Source organism: Mobula birostris, chromosome 10 (assembly GCF_030028105.1).
Source record: "Mobula birostris isolate sMobBir1 chromosome 10, sMobBir1.hap1, whole genome shotgun sequence".
In the NCBI taxonomy this organism is placed as follows: domain Eukaryota; kingdom Metazoa; phylum Chordata; class Chondrichthyes; order Myliobatiformes; family Myliobatidae; genus Mobula; species Mobula birostris.
In genome coordinates this window covers 41,470,574-41,484,316 of record NC_092379.1, presented here as the reverse complement: position 1 = coordinate 41,484,316, position 13,743 = coordinate 41,470,574, and the positions used below count along the sequence as shown (strand labels likewise).

Below are 13,743 nucleotides of genomic sequence, written 5' to 3'. Positions count from 1 at the left end.
CCCAGCTCTGCTTGGTCCCTGTTATTAGTCACAGTATTGTACAACATAGGGACCTTGTACATTTGACCCATTGTGTCCGTTCTGTCAAAGAGCTCATTTACACTAATCTGATTTCCTGTTATAATAATCAATTAACCTAGTAACTCACACATCTTTTGAGTGTGCCTCAGTAGCAGCACAGCAAGTTCCTAATGGGAATGGATGCATCTGGTGGGATCTCAGAATGAATGTGTAGCCTCCACAGACAACACTAGAGATCAGGAAGGAAGCTAATGTTTGTACCAGACCTCCAAGGTAATCAGTTTCTCTCTGTTTGATCCTGTACCATTCCCTCCTACCATAACACACATCAAAGTTGCTGGTGAACGCAGCAGGACAGGCAGCATCTCTAGGAAGAGGTACAGTCGACGTTTCGGGCCAAGACCCTTCATCAGGACGAACTGAAAGGAGAGCTAGTAAGAAATTTGAAAGTGGGTTGGGGAGTGGGAGTGGGAGGGGGAGATCCAAAATGATCGGAGTAGACAGGAGGGGTTGGGATAGAGCCAAGAGCTGGACAGTTGATTGGCAAAAAGGATATGAGAAGATCAACTGTCCAGCTCTTGGCTCCATCCCTCCCCCTCCTGCCTTCTCCTATCATTTTGGATCTCCCCCTCCCCCTCTCAAATCTCTTACTAGCTCTTCTATCAGTTCATCCTGACGAAGGGCCTCGGCCCGATATGTCAACTGTACCTCTTCCTAGAGATGCTGCCTAGCCTGCTGCGTTCACCAGCAACTTTGATGTGTGTTGCTTGAATTTCCAGCATCTGCAGAATTCCTCGTGTTTGCTCTACTACCATAATACCATTCTCCTCCCTTCCAACCACCATTCCAGCCTTCGCCACAACTTGTCTACTTTGACTCTCCTTCATTATCTTTAAAATTCTTTAAGAAAACCTAAGACAAAATATTAATTTGCATACAAGAAATATTTTGCTGCTAATCATTTCCCCACCATGCTGTATATAAATAGCGCACATCCCGCACACTGATTCGGTTTGAGCGTTGAACCAAGCTTGAATGAGTAAGACATGCCCACTTCGCTTGTTTGACTGAAAGTGAGAAGATGGAGCGGGGCCTCATGTAGTTTCAGGTATCTGCAACAGGTAGACAGATACTATTTCAGAACAGACATTGCCAACCTCGGGAAGGCGCCGAACAGCAAGGACAAACGCTACATTCGTAGTCTAACCACGGCAACAACATTTTCCTGAGTTACCGCCTTTAAAAGCCCTTGCAACGATCAATGCACACCGAAACCAGGACTGACCCTGTACCTCAAGATGAAAGGGGGCGAACTACTTTTCTTATCCTTACTATGTAATATTATTGCTATTAAATTGATATATTCGACACGTCTCAATAGCATTTTCGAGATTAATCACGGAACATTAAAGCGTGGACACGAGCGCATTTCCAAATATATTACCAGTGTTTGAGGGTCTTGGATTCGGTTCCCGGCCAATGTAATGACGTCAGATCATCAGAACTCAGGCGTCAGCGCAGCGTTAGGGCGAGTCTGCGAGATGTTAATGTAGTGGACGCAATATATTAGCGTAAAAATGGGATGCAATGGTGTGGGAAGCGGTGGAGTCCAATGACATAGTAGTGGTTACGAATAGGAAGGATGACAAGTTGGGGTGCCGATGGTTAATGACCCTACCAAATTGGGCAGAAATACGAATGCGATGTGAAACAGGGTCAAAGACGCTTGGAGAGGGGAGGTGAGCAGGATGAAAGGATTCCCTTATATTTGCCACATTATCTTTCCTCTAGTTTGTCAGTGACCTCTCTCTGCATTATCTCGTACTGATCGGTAAGCTCTTGGTTCTTCTCCAGCAAGGCTTTGCCGAGCTTAGCCGCCAGGATGAGATCGTTATCCTTTTGCCGAAGCTGAGAGAGCAGGTCCTCGATACCGGGGCTACCGGCTGCTACTTCCTCGCTGTAATTCTCCTGGCGGCTGGTCGCCAGCACAGGGAAGCGTTCGTCGAACAGCAGGTTGGCACTGCCGTCGCCCTCAGGCCCTGGAGGTGTTGGGAGTGGAGAAATGGGCGGCAGTCTCGGCTGATTGCTGGCCTGATGGTGCTTGGCATCCTCAACGCCAAACGAGTGGTGGGGCTCGTCACCCTGCTGAACCTCCTGCAGCCATAAAGCCACCATAGTTCCACCTGCACTGGGCAGATTATAATGGGCTCCGATCCCGGCTCAGCTCACAGATTGCACCGAATCCCATGGACCTTTCTCCTGTGTCCTGGCCGGGGATCAGGATGGCGTGACCCAGTTCCCCTGCTCGCAGCACTCGGTGTCTCGTGTGGTGATATCACGTGTCAGAACGTGATTGAACAGTGTTCGGAGAAATCATCGAGAAACTTCTATGGTAAACGTGGTTGCAATTGCTGTAGTAAATAGAAGTTCGAGTTCTATTCTTCCAGAATATGTTTTGTTATTGTTAAACCACGATGCGTATAAAGAACACAACATGGTGTCAGAAGTCGGTCTGGAAGAATAATACGTTCGCTAGTACGGGAGAGTCGAAGATGATCCAAAAGAAAACCGCACGAACTGTTTTCGAGGTTTGCTAACAGCTTTAAAAATGGAACATCTACAATCCCCACCGACACTTCAGCTGACTAGGAATGCAGCTGAAAACTGGAGGAAATATAAGCAACATTTTGAAATCTATTTATCGGCGATCAGAGCCGATAGAAAACCAGAAAACATGAAAGCGGCGATTCTACTCCACGTAATAGGTGACGACGCAATTGAAATATAATCATTCTATTTCTGAAGATGAAATTAATTTCAATTTAAAGTTGATAATGGACAAATTGGAAGCATTTTGTATACCGAAGCGTAATGTGACGTATGAGGTGTTCAAGATTTTCACGTGTAAGCAGAAAATAGATCGATATGTTACGAAGTTGAAACGCCGAAGTAAATCATGTGCGTTTGCAGAACTGGAAGACTCTCTCATTGGAGACAGAATTGTTTGTGGCATTCGGGATAATGGTCTGAGAGAAAGGCTGTTAAGAGAGCAAGACCTGGATTTGGAAAAAGCTTTGATATTTTGCAAAGCTTCGGAAACCGTAACGACACAGGCTGAACACCTTTTCATTGAAAGCTGCAGCGTAGATACTGTAAAAAAGCGCGAACATATTAGAAGAAATATTAAAAAGGCAACGAAACTGACAGAGAGCAAGACGTCTTGTGATTGCTGCGGACAGCAGCACCAGGCAAAAAAGTGTTCAGCGTACGGAAAAATATGCATGCAATAAGAGTAATCATACTACTTTTCACACTGTTGCAGAAATAGGAATAAAATGAAACAAGTAAATGCAGTGATTGAAGATGAACGTGAGGAATGTTATATTGTCACGGTCCGGATTGTTTATTCCCTAGTTTCCTCTAATTTCCTTTAATTGTGCCATGGTTCTGACCGTTAATTTCCCAATTACTTCTAATTTTCTTTCATGATGACACACCTGGTTTCCATCAGGACCTGCAGTATAAGAACCCCCCGGCGTTACAAAACCGAGTTACCAGATCGTGGTCTTTTTCCTGTGTGATAACTAACGTTTCCCGACCGCTTAGAACTGTTTGTTCTAAGTTAGCTGCAATTTCAAGGTTTATCTATGAAACTCCGTCTCTCTGAGTCAAGGCTCCATATCAGGGCTCCGTGTCAAGATCCCTGCTGTTTGCTGTTCGGCGTTTACGCCCGTGTAAGCATCCTACCTTAATCTCCGTGCCTGTGTCCTGCACTTGGGTTCGCCGTAGTCGCTCCTTGCAACAGAACCATCTGGCCACTATGGACCCAGCGGACACGAATACCCTGCAACAAGCCCTCGCCAGCCAGGGCTCCCAACTGGATCTGCACGATCAACTTCTCTGGGATGTCATGGAGAACCTCCGTTCCCTGTCTGCTGACGTAAAGAAGATCAGTGACCAGGTGGACCGAGTATCCGTTCATCTTACCCGATCCACTCCTGGAACTCTGTCAGCCCAGCCCAGACAGCTGGAAGTGGCAACCCCCTACGTGTCGGTAACACCACCGCCAAGAGAGCCACACATACCTGAACCAGAACACTATGCTGCGGATTTGGGGAAGTGCCGGGCCGTCCTTCTGCAATGCTCCTTGGTGTTCGAACAGCAGTCATCCAAGTACTCCACAGACAAGTCAAAGATGGGTTATATGGGTTGTAGCGGGGAAGTGCCTTAGTGTGGGCTACAGCTATCTGGGATAATCAACCGGCTAACTGCTCTTCATTCCCCACCTTTATCACAGAAATGAGAAGGAGCTTTCACCACCCTGTCCGTGGTAAAGATGCCGCTAAGCGACTACTCACTCTCCGTCAGCGCTCACACAGTGTTGCCGCCTATTCCGTGGATTTCCGGATGTTAGTGGCTGACTCGGGGTGGAATGATGAGGCACTCCAAGGGGTATTTTAGAAAGGCCTCAGCGACATGGTGAAAGACGAGTTGGCGGCAAGGGATGACACCAACAGCCTGGATTGTTTGATCTCCCTAGCCACCCGGTTGGACAATTGTCTTCGAGAACGCCATAGGGAGAGAACTGGTCGTCCACTCCCTTTAGCAACTCCACGACACTCTTTACCGTCTCCCACCAGCCCTAGCCTCTCTTCCCCTCCCTCTCCTGGAATAGCTCCCAGTCCAGCCGTTTCCACCACCCAGGAGAGGAACCCATGCAGCTGGGACGGAACCGCCTTTCTCTCACAGAGCGACTCCGGAAATTGAGAGCGGGGAAATGTCTCTATTGCGGCCAGTCCCGCCACTTCCGTGCTACCTGTTCCCTTCGGCCAAAAGGGAGGGTTGACCAGTAGAAAGGGGGACCCTCGTGAGTCAGACAACATTCCCTTCTGTCCCCCGAACCCGGGTGCAGATCCAACCTCCTATCGTTTTTGTGTACCCCTGGTTAAGCGGGGGGCGGGCGGGGCATCCCAGATAATCGGAAGGAAACACGGCCTCCTGGAGAAGGTAGAATCCCGGTGGCTGTTGCTGTAAGAGAGTTACGCTAACCGCTATGCTACTGTGCTTCGAAAAGAACAGAGGAATATCCATTTAAAACAGGAAAGACGAGAAATTCCTTTAACCTAGAGGCAGCGAATCTGCGGTATTCGTTGCTACAGATGGGAGGAGGAGGATTTTAATTGAAAGTCGATGACCAGGGTTTTCCTGATAGACGGTAATGGCTGTCTCGAACGAGAATGCAGAGACTATGGTGGATGAAGAAACGAAGTAGAACATTTGGAAAGCTCATGGGCAGGTTACAGGAAAGACATGCAGGAATGTGAGTCTTGTGCAGAAGAAATGCAGGCTATCTGGACAGATTGTCATCACTTTCTGACGAGGTGGGTGAAAAGCCCCGCTTTCGTGATTATATATAACGAGATTTCCACGAGACCCCTCTCTCGTTCTTTTGCGAATATGAATCGAATCGAATCGAATCAATCCCTTGACGGACATCAGTCTTGTCAGCCCAGGAATAAACCTGGCGAACCTTTGCTATAATCCCGATTTTGAACACTTTTCTCAGACAGGGAGACCTGCAGTAAACACTGTAATCATGGTGTACTTATGAAAACCTCTATCCCTACTTCTGGACTCAAATTTTCTCGTCATTTGGACTTAGCATTTTCATCCTTATTCGCCTTCTAGTTCTGTATATCCGTTGTCACTGACTAGAGTCATAGTGCTATACAGCAGAGATACGGGCCTTTTGGCCAAACCGGACCATACCAACCAAGATACCTATTTACCTTTGCAAATTTGTCCACATTTGGCCGATATCATTCTTAACCCAGTGCGCAAGGATACCAAAGGCTGTTTGCATTTTCATTACATAATCTTTCGCTGTTTATTTAACAACCTGCCTTTAAATTATTGCTACTAAAAGTGATAACACTGCATCTTTCGTGTAGTTCCCTGGCAATGAAATTGTACAAAGATACCCTCCCGTGTAATATATCCCGCACATAGCCCACATCCAAGCTTCATAAAGAAGTGTTTTGGATTTGGCTAAAATTAGGAGCTATTTTTTCCAACTTAGGAATGGTGTGCCAGCCATTCGGTGCTATTTTCGAGGGAGAACAGGAATGCAGATCCTTGTTCGAGGGAGAACAAGAACTCAGCCTTGGTCGAGGGAGAACAGGAACGCAGAGCTCAAGGTAGTGGGAAACGGCTGGATCTACCCAGCGGAGGCGAGAGCACGAAGAGATGGTTCCCAACACAAGGCAGCGGCAAACAGCTGGATCTACCCAGCGGAGGCAAGAGCACGAAGAGATGGTTCCCAACACAAGGTAGCGGCAAACAGCCAGACCTACCTAGCGAAGGCTTGGACACAAAGAGACAGTTCCAAACAAAGAAAGATAGTTCTTTATCTAGTCACAGCAAGGCCCCAGTCTTGCCCTGGCGGTTGAACATGACGGTGTTGCAGGCGAAGGTAGCAGGCGAGGCTACAGAAGGATGGGGAAGGAACAGTCAAGCAACTGAAGCTGAACCCAGGAGCTGTTTATGTAGCCAACCAAAAATGGGAATCATGTGCCTGGATTGAGGCACACAACAGGACAAGGGAAAACTGGAAAACCTGGAATAAGGAACCATGGACCGGACTGTGAACTGGAATGCGACCTTCATGGACCGGACCATGACATGTATACAATATACGTACATCATGAAAATTTTTTTCTTCACAAGCATGCACGAAAACAGAGCATTGTCCCAAAGAGTGAATGATATTTAAATGTTAGAACTTCAAAGTCCCCGAACTTCCCCCACCCACGCATAAGCAGCAGCAAAGCAACGCAATCGCTAGCATAAAAAAAGCATCTGCTCCCTTCACGGAGCAGTCAAACGTGCAGCAAAGCAGTAATAAAGACACAGAATTTCAGTACCCCCGAAGACTTCTCCTTCGCCCTGTAATTCGCGAAGTCACAGGCTCTCTGTCTCTCCCTAATAAGGGAATAGCAGGTGTCCCAATTTCACTGAGAGAGGGGAAACATAACAAAATGACTCACAGATTTATGGTGTTAAAGGTGTTTTGCGTCATTTTTTCCCCGAGTTCTGTGTCCAAGGAAGTCTGGTCTCTGGTCACATAGACAGCAGCCAGCTCTCTGCTTTCGATCTTCCACAGCACATTAGGCGGTGACACCGACCTCACATCTGCCTGCCTCCAGAGCTATGAAATTCCGGCACCCTGAAGGCACGCTATTCTTCCAGGCTGTGTCCTTGGCGTATTGAAAAGCGGACAGTCATGAAGCCCTGAGATTTGTGATTTTTGTGTCCTCTTTGTGGTTTTTATATATGACTTCGATGAAGAAGTAGAAAGGTGGGTTGGTAGGTTTGCTGATGACACGAAGGTTGGGGGTGTTGTCGATAGTCAGGAGGATTGGCAATGGTTACAACGGGACATCGATAGGATGCAGAACTGGGCTGTGAAGTGGCAGATGGACTTCAACCCAGATGTGTGAAGTGGTTCATTTTCGTAGGCCAAAATTGAAGACAGAATATAATAGTAATGGTAAGACTCTTGGCAATGTTGATTATTAAATAATCTTCCAGAAATAGTAGGGGACAGAGGGACCAGTAAGATGGAGGAACTGAGTGAAATACCTGTTAGTAGGGAAGTGGTGTTAGGTAAATTGAAAGGATTAAAGGCAGATAAATCCCCAGGGCCAGATGGTCTGCATCCCAGAGTGCTTAAGGAAGTAGGCCAAGAAATAGTGGATGCATTAGTGATAATTTTTCAAAACTCATTAGATTCTGGACTGGTTCCTGAGGATTGAAGGGTGGCTAATGTAACCCCACTTTTTAAAAAAGGAGGGAGAGAGAAACCGGGGAATTATAGACTGGTTAGCCTAACATCGGTGGTGGGGAAACTGCTGGAATCAGTTATCAAAGATGTGATAACAGCACATTTGGAAAGCGGTGAAATCATCGGACAAAGTCAGCATGGATTTGTGAAAGGAAAATCATGTCTGACGAATCTCATAGAATTTTTTGAGGACGTAACTAGTAGAGTGGATAGGGGAGAACCAGTGGATGTGGTATATTTGTATTTTCAAAAGGCTTTTGACAAGGTCCCACACAGGAGATTAGCGTGCAAACTTAAAGCACACGGTATTGGGGGTAAGGTATTGATGTGGATAGAGAATTAGTTAGCAGACAGGAAGCAAAGAGTGGGAATAAACGGGACCTTTTCAGAATGGCAGGCAGTGACTAGTGGGGTACTGCAAGGCTCAGTGCTGGGACCCCAGTTGTTTACAACATATATTAATGACTTGGATGAGGGAATTAAATGCAGCATCTCCAAGTTTGCGGATGACACGAAGCTGAGCGGCAGTGTTAGCTGTGAGGAGGATGCTAAGGGGATGCAGGGTGACTTGGATAGGTTGGGTGAGTGGGCAAATTCATGACAGATGCAATTTAATGTGGATAAATGTGAAGTTATCCACTTTGGTGGCAAAAATAGGAAAACAGATTATTATCTGAATGGTGGCTGATTAGGAAAAGGGGAGGTGCAATGAGACCTGGGTGTCATTATACACCAGTCATTGAAAGTGGGCATGCAGGTACAGCAGGCAGTGAAAAAGGCAGATGGTATGCTGGCACTTATAGCGAGAGGGTTTGAGTACAGGAGCAGGGAGGTACTACTGCAGTTGTACATGGCCTTGGTGAGACCACACCTGGAGTATTGTGTGCAGTTTTGGTCCCCTAATCTGAGGAAAGACATCCTTGCCATAGAGGGAGTACAAAGAAGGTTCACCAGATTGACTCCTGGGATGGCAGGACTTTCATATGAAGAAAGACCGGATGAACTAGGCTTGTACTCGTTGGAATTTAGAAGATTGAGGGGGGATCTAATTGAAACCTATAAAATCCTAAAGGGATTGGACAGGCTAGATGCAGGAAGATTGTTCCCGATGTTGGGGAAGTCCAGAACGAGGGGTCACAGTTTGAGGATAAAGGGGAAGCCTTTTAGGACTGAGATTAGGAAAAACTTCTTCACACAGAGAGTGGTGAATCTGTGGAATTCTCTGCCACAGGAAACAGTTGAGGCCAGTTCAACGGCTATATTTAAGAGGGAGTTAGATATGGCCCTTGTGGCTACGGGGATCAGGAGGTATGGAGGGAAGGCTGGTGCAGGGTTCTGAGTTGGATGATCAGCCATGATCATAATAAATGGCGGTGCAGGCTCGAAGGGCCGAATGGCCTACTCCTGCACCTATTTTCTATGTTTCTATCTGAGAGATCTTGCGGTCACATAGGACACTCAAAGCTGCTGCTCACTTTGACAGTATTGTTAAGAAGGCCTGTGGTATGTTGGCATTCATCAACCGTGGGAATGAGTTAGAGACGTGAGATAATGCTACAGGTATGTAAGACCTTCATCAGACCTCACTTAGAGTATTGTGCTCAGTTCTGGTTACCTCACCGCAGGAAAGATGTCGGTACTATAGAGGGTATGTAGAGGAGGTTTCCAAGGATGTTGCCTGGATTGGAAGGCGTACCTTATGAGAATAGGTTGAGTGAACTTGGCCTTTTCTCCTGGGAGCGATGGAGGATGAGAGGTGGACTGATAGAGGTGTATAAGATGATGAGTGTCATTGATCGTGTGGATGATCAGGGGCTTTTTCCCAGGACTAAAATTTCTGGATTTTCATATTTTGCTACTGGAAAACGGGTAAGCCTGCGTTACTCGGTGTCTCGGACTTTCACACAGCAACGAAAACTAAAGACCTATTATTAAACTGTGCTAGCGACGAGGCTATACATCAGTAGGATATAATAAAACCGGATTTTTTTAAACTGATGTAAGATTTCTGTGGAAAACTATATATAGTAAGATCTCAGATTTGTGTAATTCCCAATTGAATTCCTCACTGCTCAACATCAATTCTCGGAAAGCTTGCAAGGTAAATGTGTCAGTAAATTACATCTCTGAATAATTCTAAAAGTAAATAGAAGATAGAATATAATATAGATAAATTTGAAGTGATCTAATTCCAAAACATGTTGTTTTAGTTTCCCAAAGATTGGTCTTTTTTCAGTTAATTGGAACCTCGTTGTCCTGGAACACAAGTCATGTCATCGGGAAGGGCGATCCTTGTATAAGCAGACATTACAAGAAAGTTCTAGTACCGGACGAACTCTGATTTGTTCAAATTATGCGAGGCCTCCCTCAGACCTTAACTGGAGTTTTATTCATCGTCTTGGTTTCCCTACCTAATAAATGAGTAGCTCTGGAAAAAAAAGCAAGTGTACTTTGGCAGTGTAAGATGCTATTAGTCGGGGCCGGGAAGGGCGAGGTGTTTCGAAACCAGGAACATAATCTCCAAATATCATGAGGTCATTTATAACCAGTATGGAAATAAATATGCTGAATTAATTCAGCGCAGCATGCAGGCTCAGTCATTGAATCATCGGAAACACACACCGGTGTTTTTACTGCGTATTACGAATATAGAGGCGAGCAGGAAAATGACAAAAATGTGGATAATAAGCAATGATTTCGACTGAGTGGGCTCGAGTGTTGAAGCGACTCGTATTTATGACTTTTCCTATGAGAATGCCGGTTCATGCATATGCGTTCTCTAACCTAACTTATTTAACTTAAACTTTTCCATTTTCATATTACCATGAGCGTTTTACGTGTCAGAGTTCTAAAATGTATATTTTTCTTGTCTATGTACTGCTGCTGTTGACAGTCTATGGTATAAACATCCGTGTCTCCCTTTCTTTTCCCTAAAGCTAATTTGGTGGCGATTCTGATCCTGTCCCGCGGGAAGTGTGGCCTCTCTAAATGCATCACTCGCTATTTGGTCTCCATGGCAGTAACGGATTTGCTCCTCATTATTACCGCTGTGATTATCAACCGCATTTGTGGCATTTATTTCCCAGGAAGTTTCTTCTCCATCACCCCAGTGTGTAGTGCCATTATTGCAATAACCTATGCAGCCAGGGTCAGTTCTGTTTGGTTAACCGTCGCTTCCACCTCTGACCGTTTTGTCGTCATTTGTTGCCAGAAACTGAAGGCGAAGTATTGCACCGACAAAACGGCATCTGTGGTCATAGCAACTGTTTGTTTACTTAGTTGTTTTATCAATATTCCATGCTACTTCATTCATGAACCCAGCTATATAATTAACAATGTACCATGGTATTGCAAACTGAAAGCTGTCCGTTATACTTCTCTATTGTGGGGCGTTTATGATTGGTTCGACCACCTCTTCACTCCTTGTTTCCCATTCCTTTTGATCCTTTTGCTCAATCTCCTCACTGTCAGACACATTTTAGAAGCTAGTAGAGCCCGGAAGACACTCCAAGTCCAAAACAGTGGGAACAATCAGACTGACGCAGGGATGGAGAGCAGGAGGAAGTCTATTGTGTTACTCTTCGCCGTTTCAGGCAGTTCCATACTATTGTGGATGACACATTTGTTACAGTTCCTATATGAGAGAATTTCCAATGACCATCAAGTTAGCGGTTACAGTGATCCCAAGTCTATATTTATTGAAACTGTCAATATGCTCCAACTATTAAGTTGCTGCACAAACACATTTATCTCTGCAGTCACTCAGAGAAAGTTCAGGGAACAGCTGAAAACCACGGTACAATATCTAGTAAATATAATAGGTAAATGTATGAAATAATGGATGAAGCTAATTCAACCACGAATGTGCAACATTGTTTTAAATATAACTTGTCTTGTGTTAAATGTGAACCAGAAACTTTTATCTTCGATCACAAAATCACTTCTGCAAATACAGGGATAAAAATATTAGAATGAAATTGTTGTGAAATGGCCAAGTTGGATATATTTCTCTAATAATGTAATGACAGCAGCCATCCCTAATATTTGTCGGACAAATATTTCATTTGACTAACTGATGATCTATTTCGTACTACAGAGGCCGTGAATGATAGTTCAAGGCGAGAAAGAGCTACAAGGCGAATAAAAGGCAGTAAATGCCATAAAGCATATGGTTGATTTTTTTATGGTAGAAGAAATGGCTGTATTAATTTACTGCAATATGCATCAATGTCTGCGTTTCACAACTCCTTACAAATCGGCAGAAATACATCACGTACTTTTTTTTTACAAAATCATATTATTATATAACCTCTCCATTCGAAAAATATCTTTATATATCCTCGTTGGAACAAAGAGAAATTCTGCCCCAACACTCCATTCTCTGGAAGCCGGAACAAAGATAAGAGCATTTTGATCGTCCTTTATTAACAGACAACTAATCTACGGAGATACAGCTAATCACTTCGGGCACAACAACAAACCTATCGCATGTACAGGTTAACAAACTCAACAAACCCAACAAAATCAACAAACTCATTCATAAGGCCAGTGATGTTGTGGGGAAGAAACTGGACTCTCTGACGGTGGTGTCTGAAAAGAGGATGCTGTCCAACTTGCATGCCATCTTGGACAATATCTCCCATCCACTACATAATGGACTGGCTGGGCACAGGAGTACATTCAGCCAGAGACTCATTCCACCGAGATGCAACACTGAGCGTCATAGGAAGTCATTCCTGCCTGTGGCCATCAAACTTTACGACTCCTCCCTTGGAGGGTCAGACACCCTGAGCCAATAGGCTAGTCCTGTACTTATTTCCTGGCATAATTTACATATTACTATTTAATTATTTATGGTTTTACTACTATTTAATCATTTATGGTGCAAGTGTAACGAAAACCAATTTCCCTCGGGATCAATAAAGTATGACTATGACTGAACCTTCAAGCTAGATAGAGCAAAGATAATTGTGCAGATTAGTAAAATATGATTCGTCATCTGTGAAATCCACTTTGTTTTTTGAACAGAGATTTCAGCTTTTGAGGAGAGCAGACCTATAGAGAAGTGAGTTTCAGTGATTTAGTGATACCTTTGAAATAGTGAAGCCCGTAAAAGTTGTTATGGAAAAGTAGATCGAAAGGCTTCCAGGAAGATTCAGCTGGTTGGATACAAAATTAGATTGATGGTAGGAAGCAGAGGACAATGGTGTGAGTTTACGTTTCAGACTGGAGGTCGATGCATAATGGAGTTCCTTAGGGATTGGTTCCAGGCCTGTTTTCATCTGGAAACTAACAGTCGAGATTCGTCGCAGCCCTAAGCCTTGACTGTACATTTCCCACTTTTAATGCTGCCTCACCCGCTCTGTTACTCCAGCATTTTAATGCATTGCTTAAACTAAGGATTCCCAGATCCTTATATGTTTTCCCACTGAATTAACAGTCACCTGGCTAGGTTCATTTCCCTACAGCAGATCCTACCTCACCCCTCCCCTCTACCCGGTTCATGGACTGTCGATATGTTGATATATGCAACCCTCGTGGATGTACGTAATGAATTCCGCCAAGCGTGAAGTCCTTGCACTGAGGATGTTGCAGTTAATATTGGAGATGCTAAAGTCACCCACAGCAACAAACGTGTTGCTTTTCGATCTTCCCCATATTTACCTGTGCATATCTCAGTATCTATATGCTCAAACTCTAGTTCGCTAATAGGAAGCGGGTAGTACAAAGCCACCTGAGTGTTTGCACCTTCGTTAACATTAATGTCTAGTCTAGTAGTCTGAGTGGATAAACCCTCTAATGTTTCCTCACTGAGAGCAACTGTGACATTGTCGCTGATTTGACAACACACCTCTCCTTTTATCTCCCTCTCTATCTTT

At 44.7% G+C, this 13,743-nt stretch overlaps 1 protein-coding gene across 1 annotated transcript in view; it reads left to right on the top strand.

The window, feature by feature from the left end:
- The first annotated feature begins 4,357 nt into the window (after positions 1-4,357).
- Positions 4,358-13,743, top strand: part of LOC140203620 (serine/threonine-protein phosphatase 2A 65 kDa regulatory subunit A beta isoform-like) — an 88,184-nt gene continuing 78,798 nt past the window's right edge. Inside the window, exons 1-3 of the mRNA XM_072269668.1 lie at positions 4,358-4,430; positions 4,934-5,051; positions 6,136-6,350. Coding sequence (XP_072125769.1) covers positions 4,358-4,430; positions 4,934-5,051; positions 6,136-6,350 — 406 coding nt within the window. The remainder of the gene's footprint in view (positions 4,431-4,933; positions 5,052-6,135; positions 6,351-13,743) is intronic.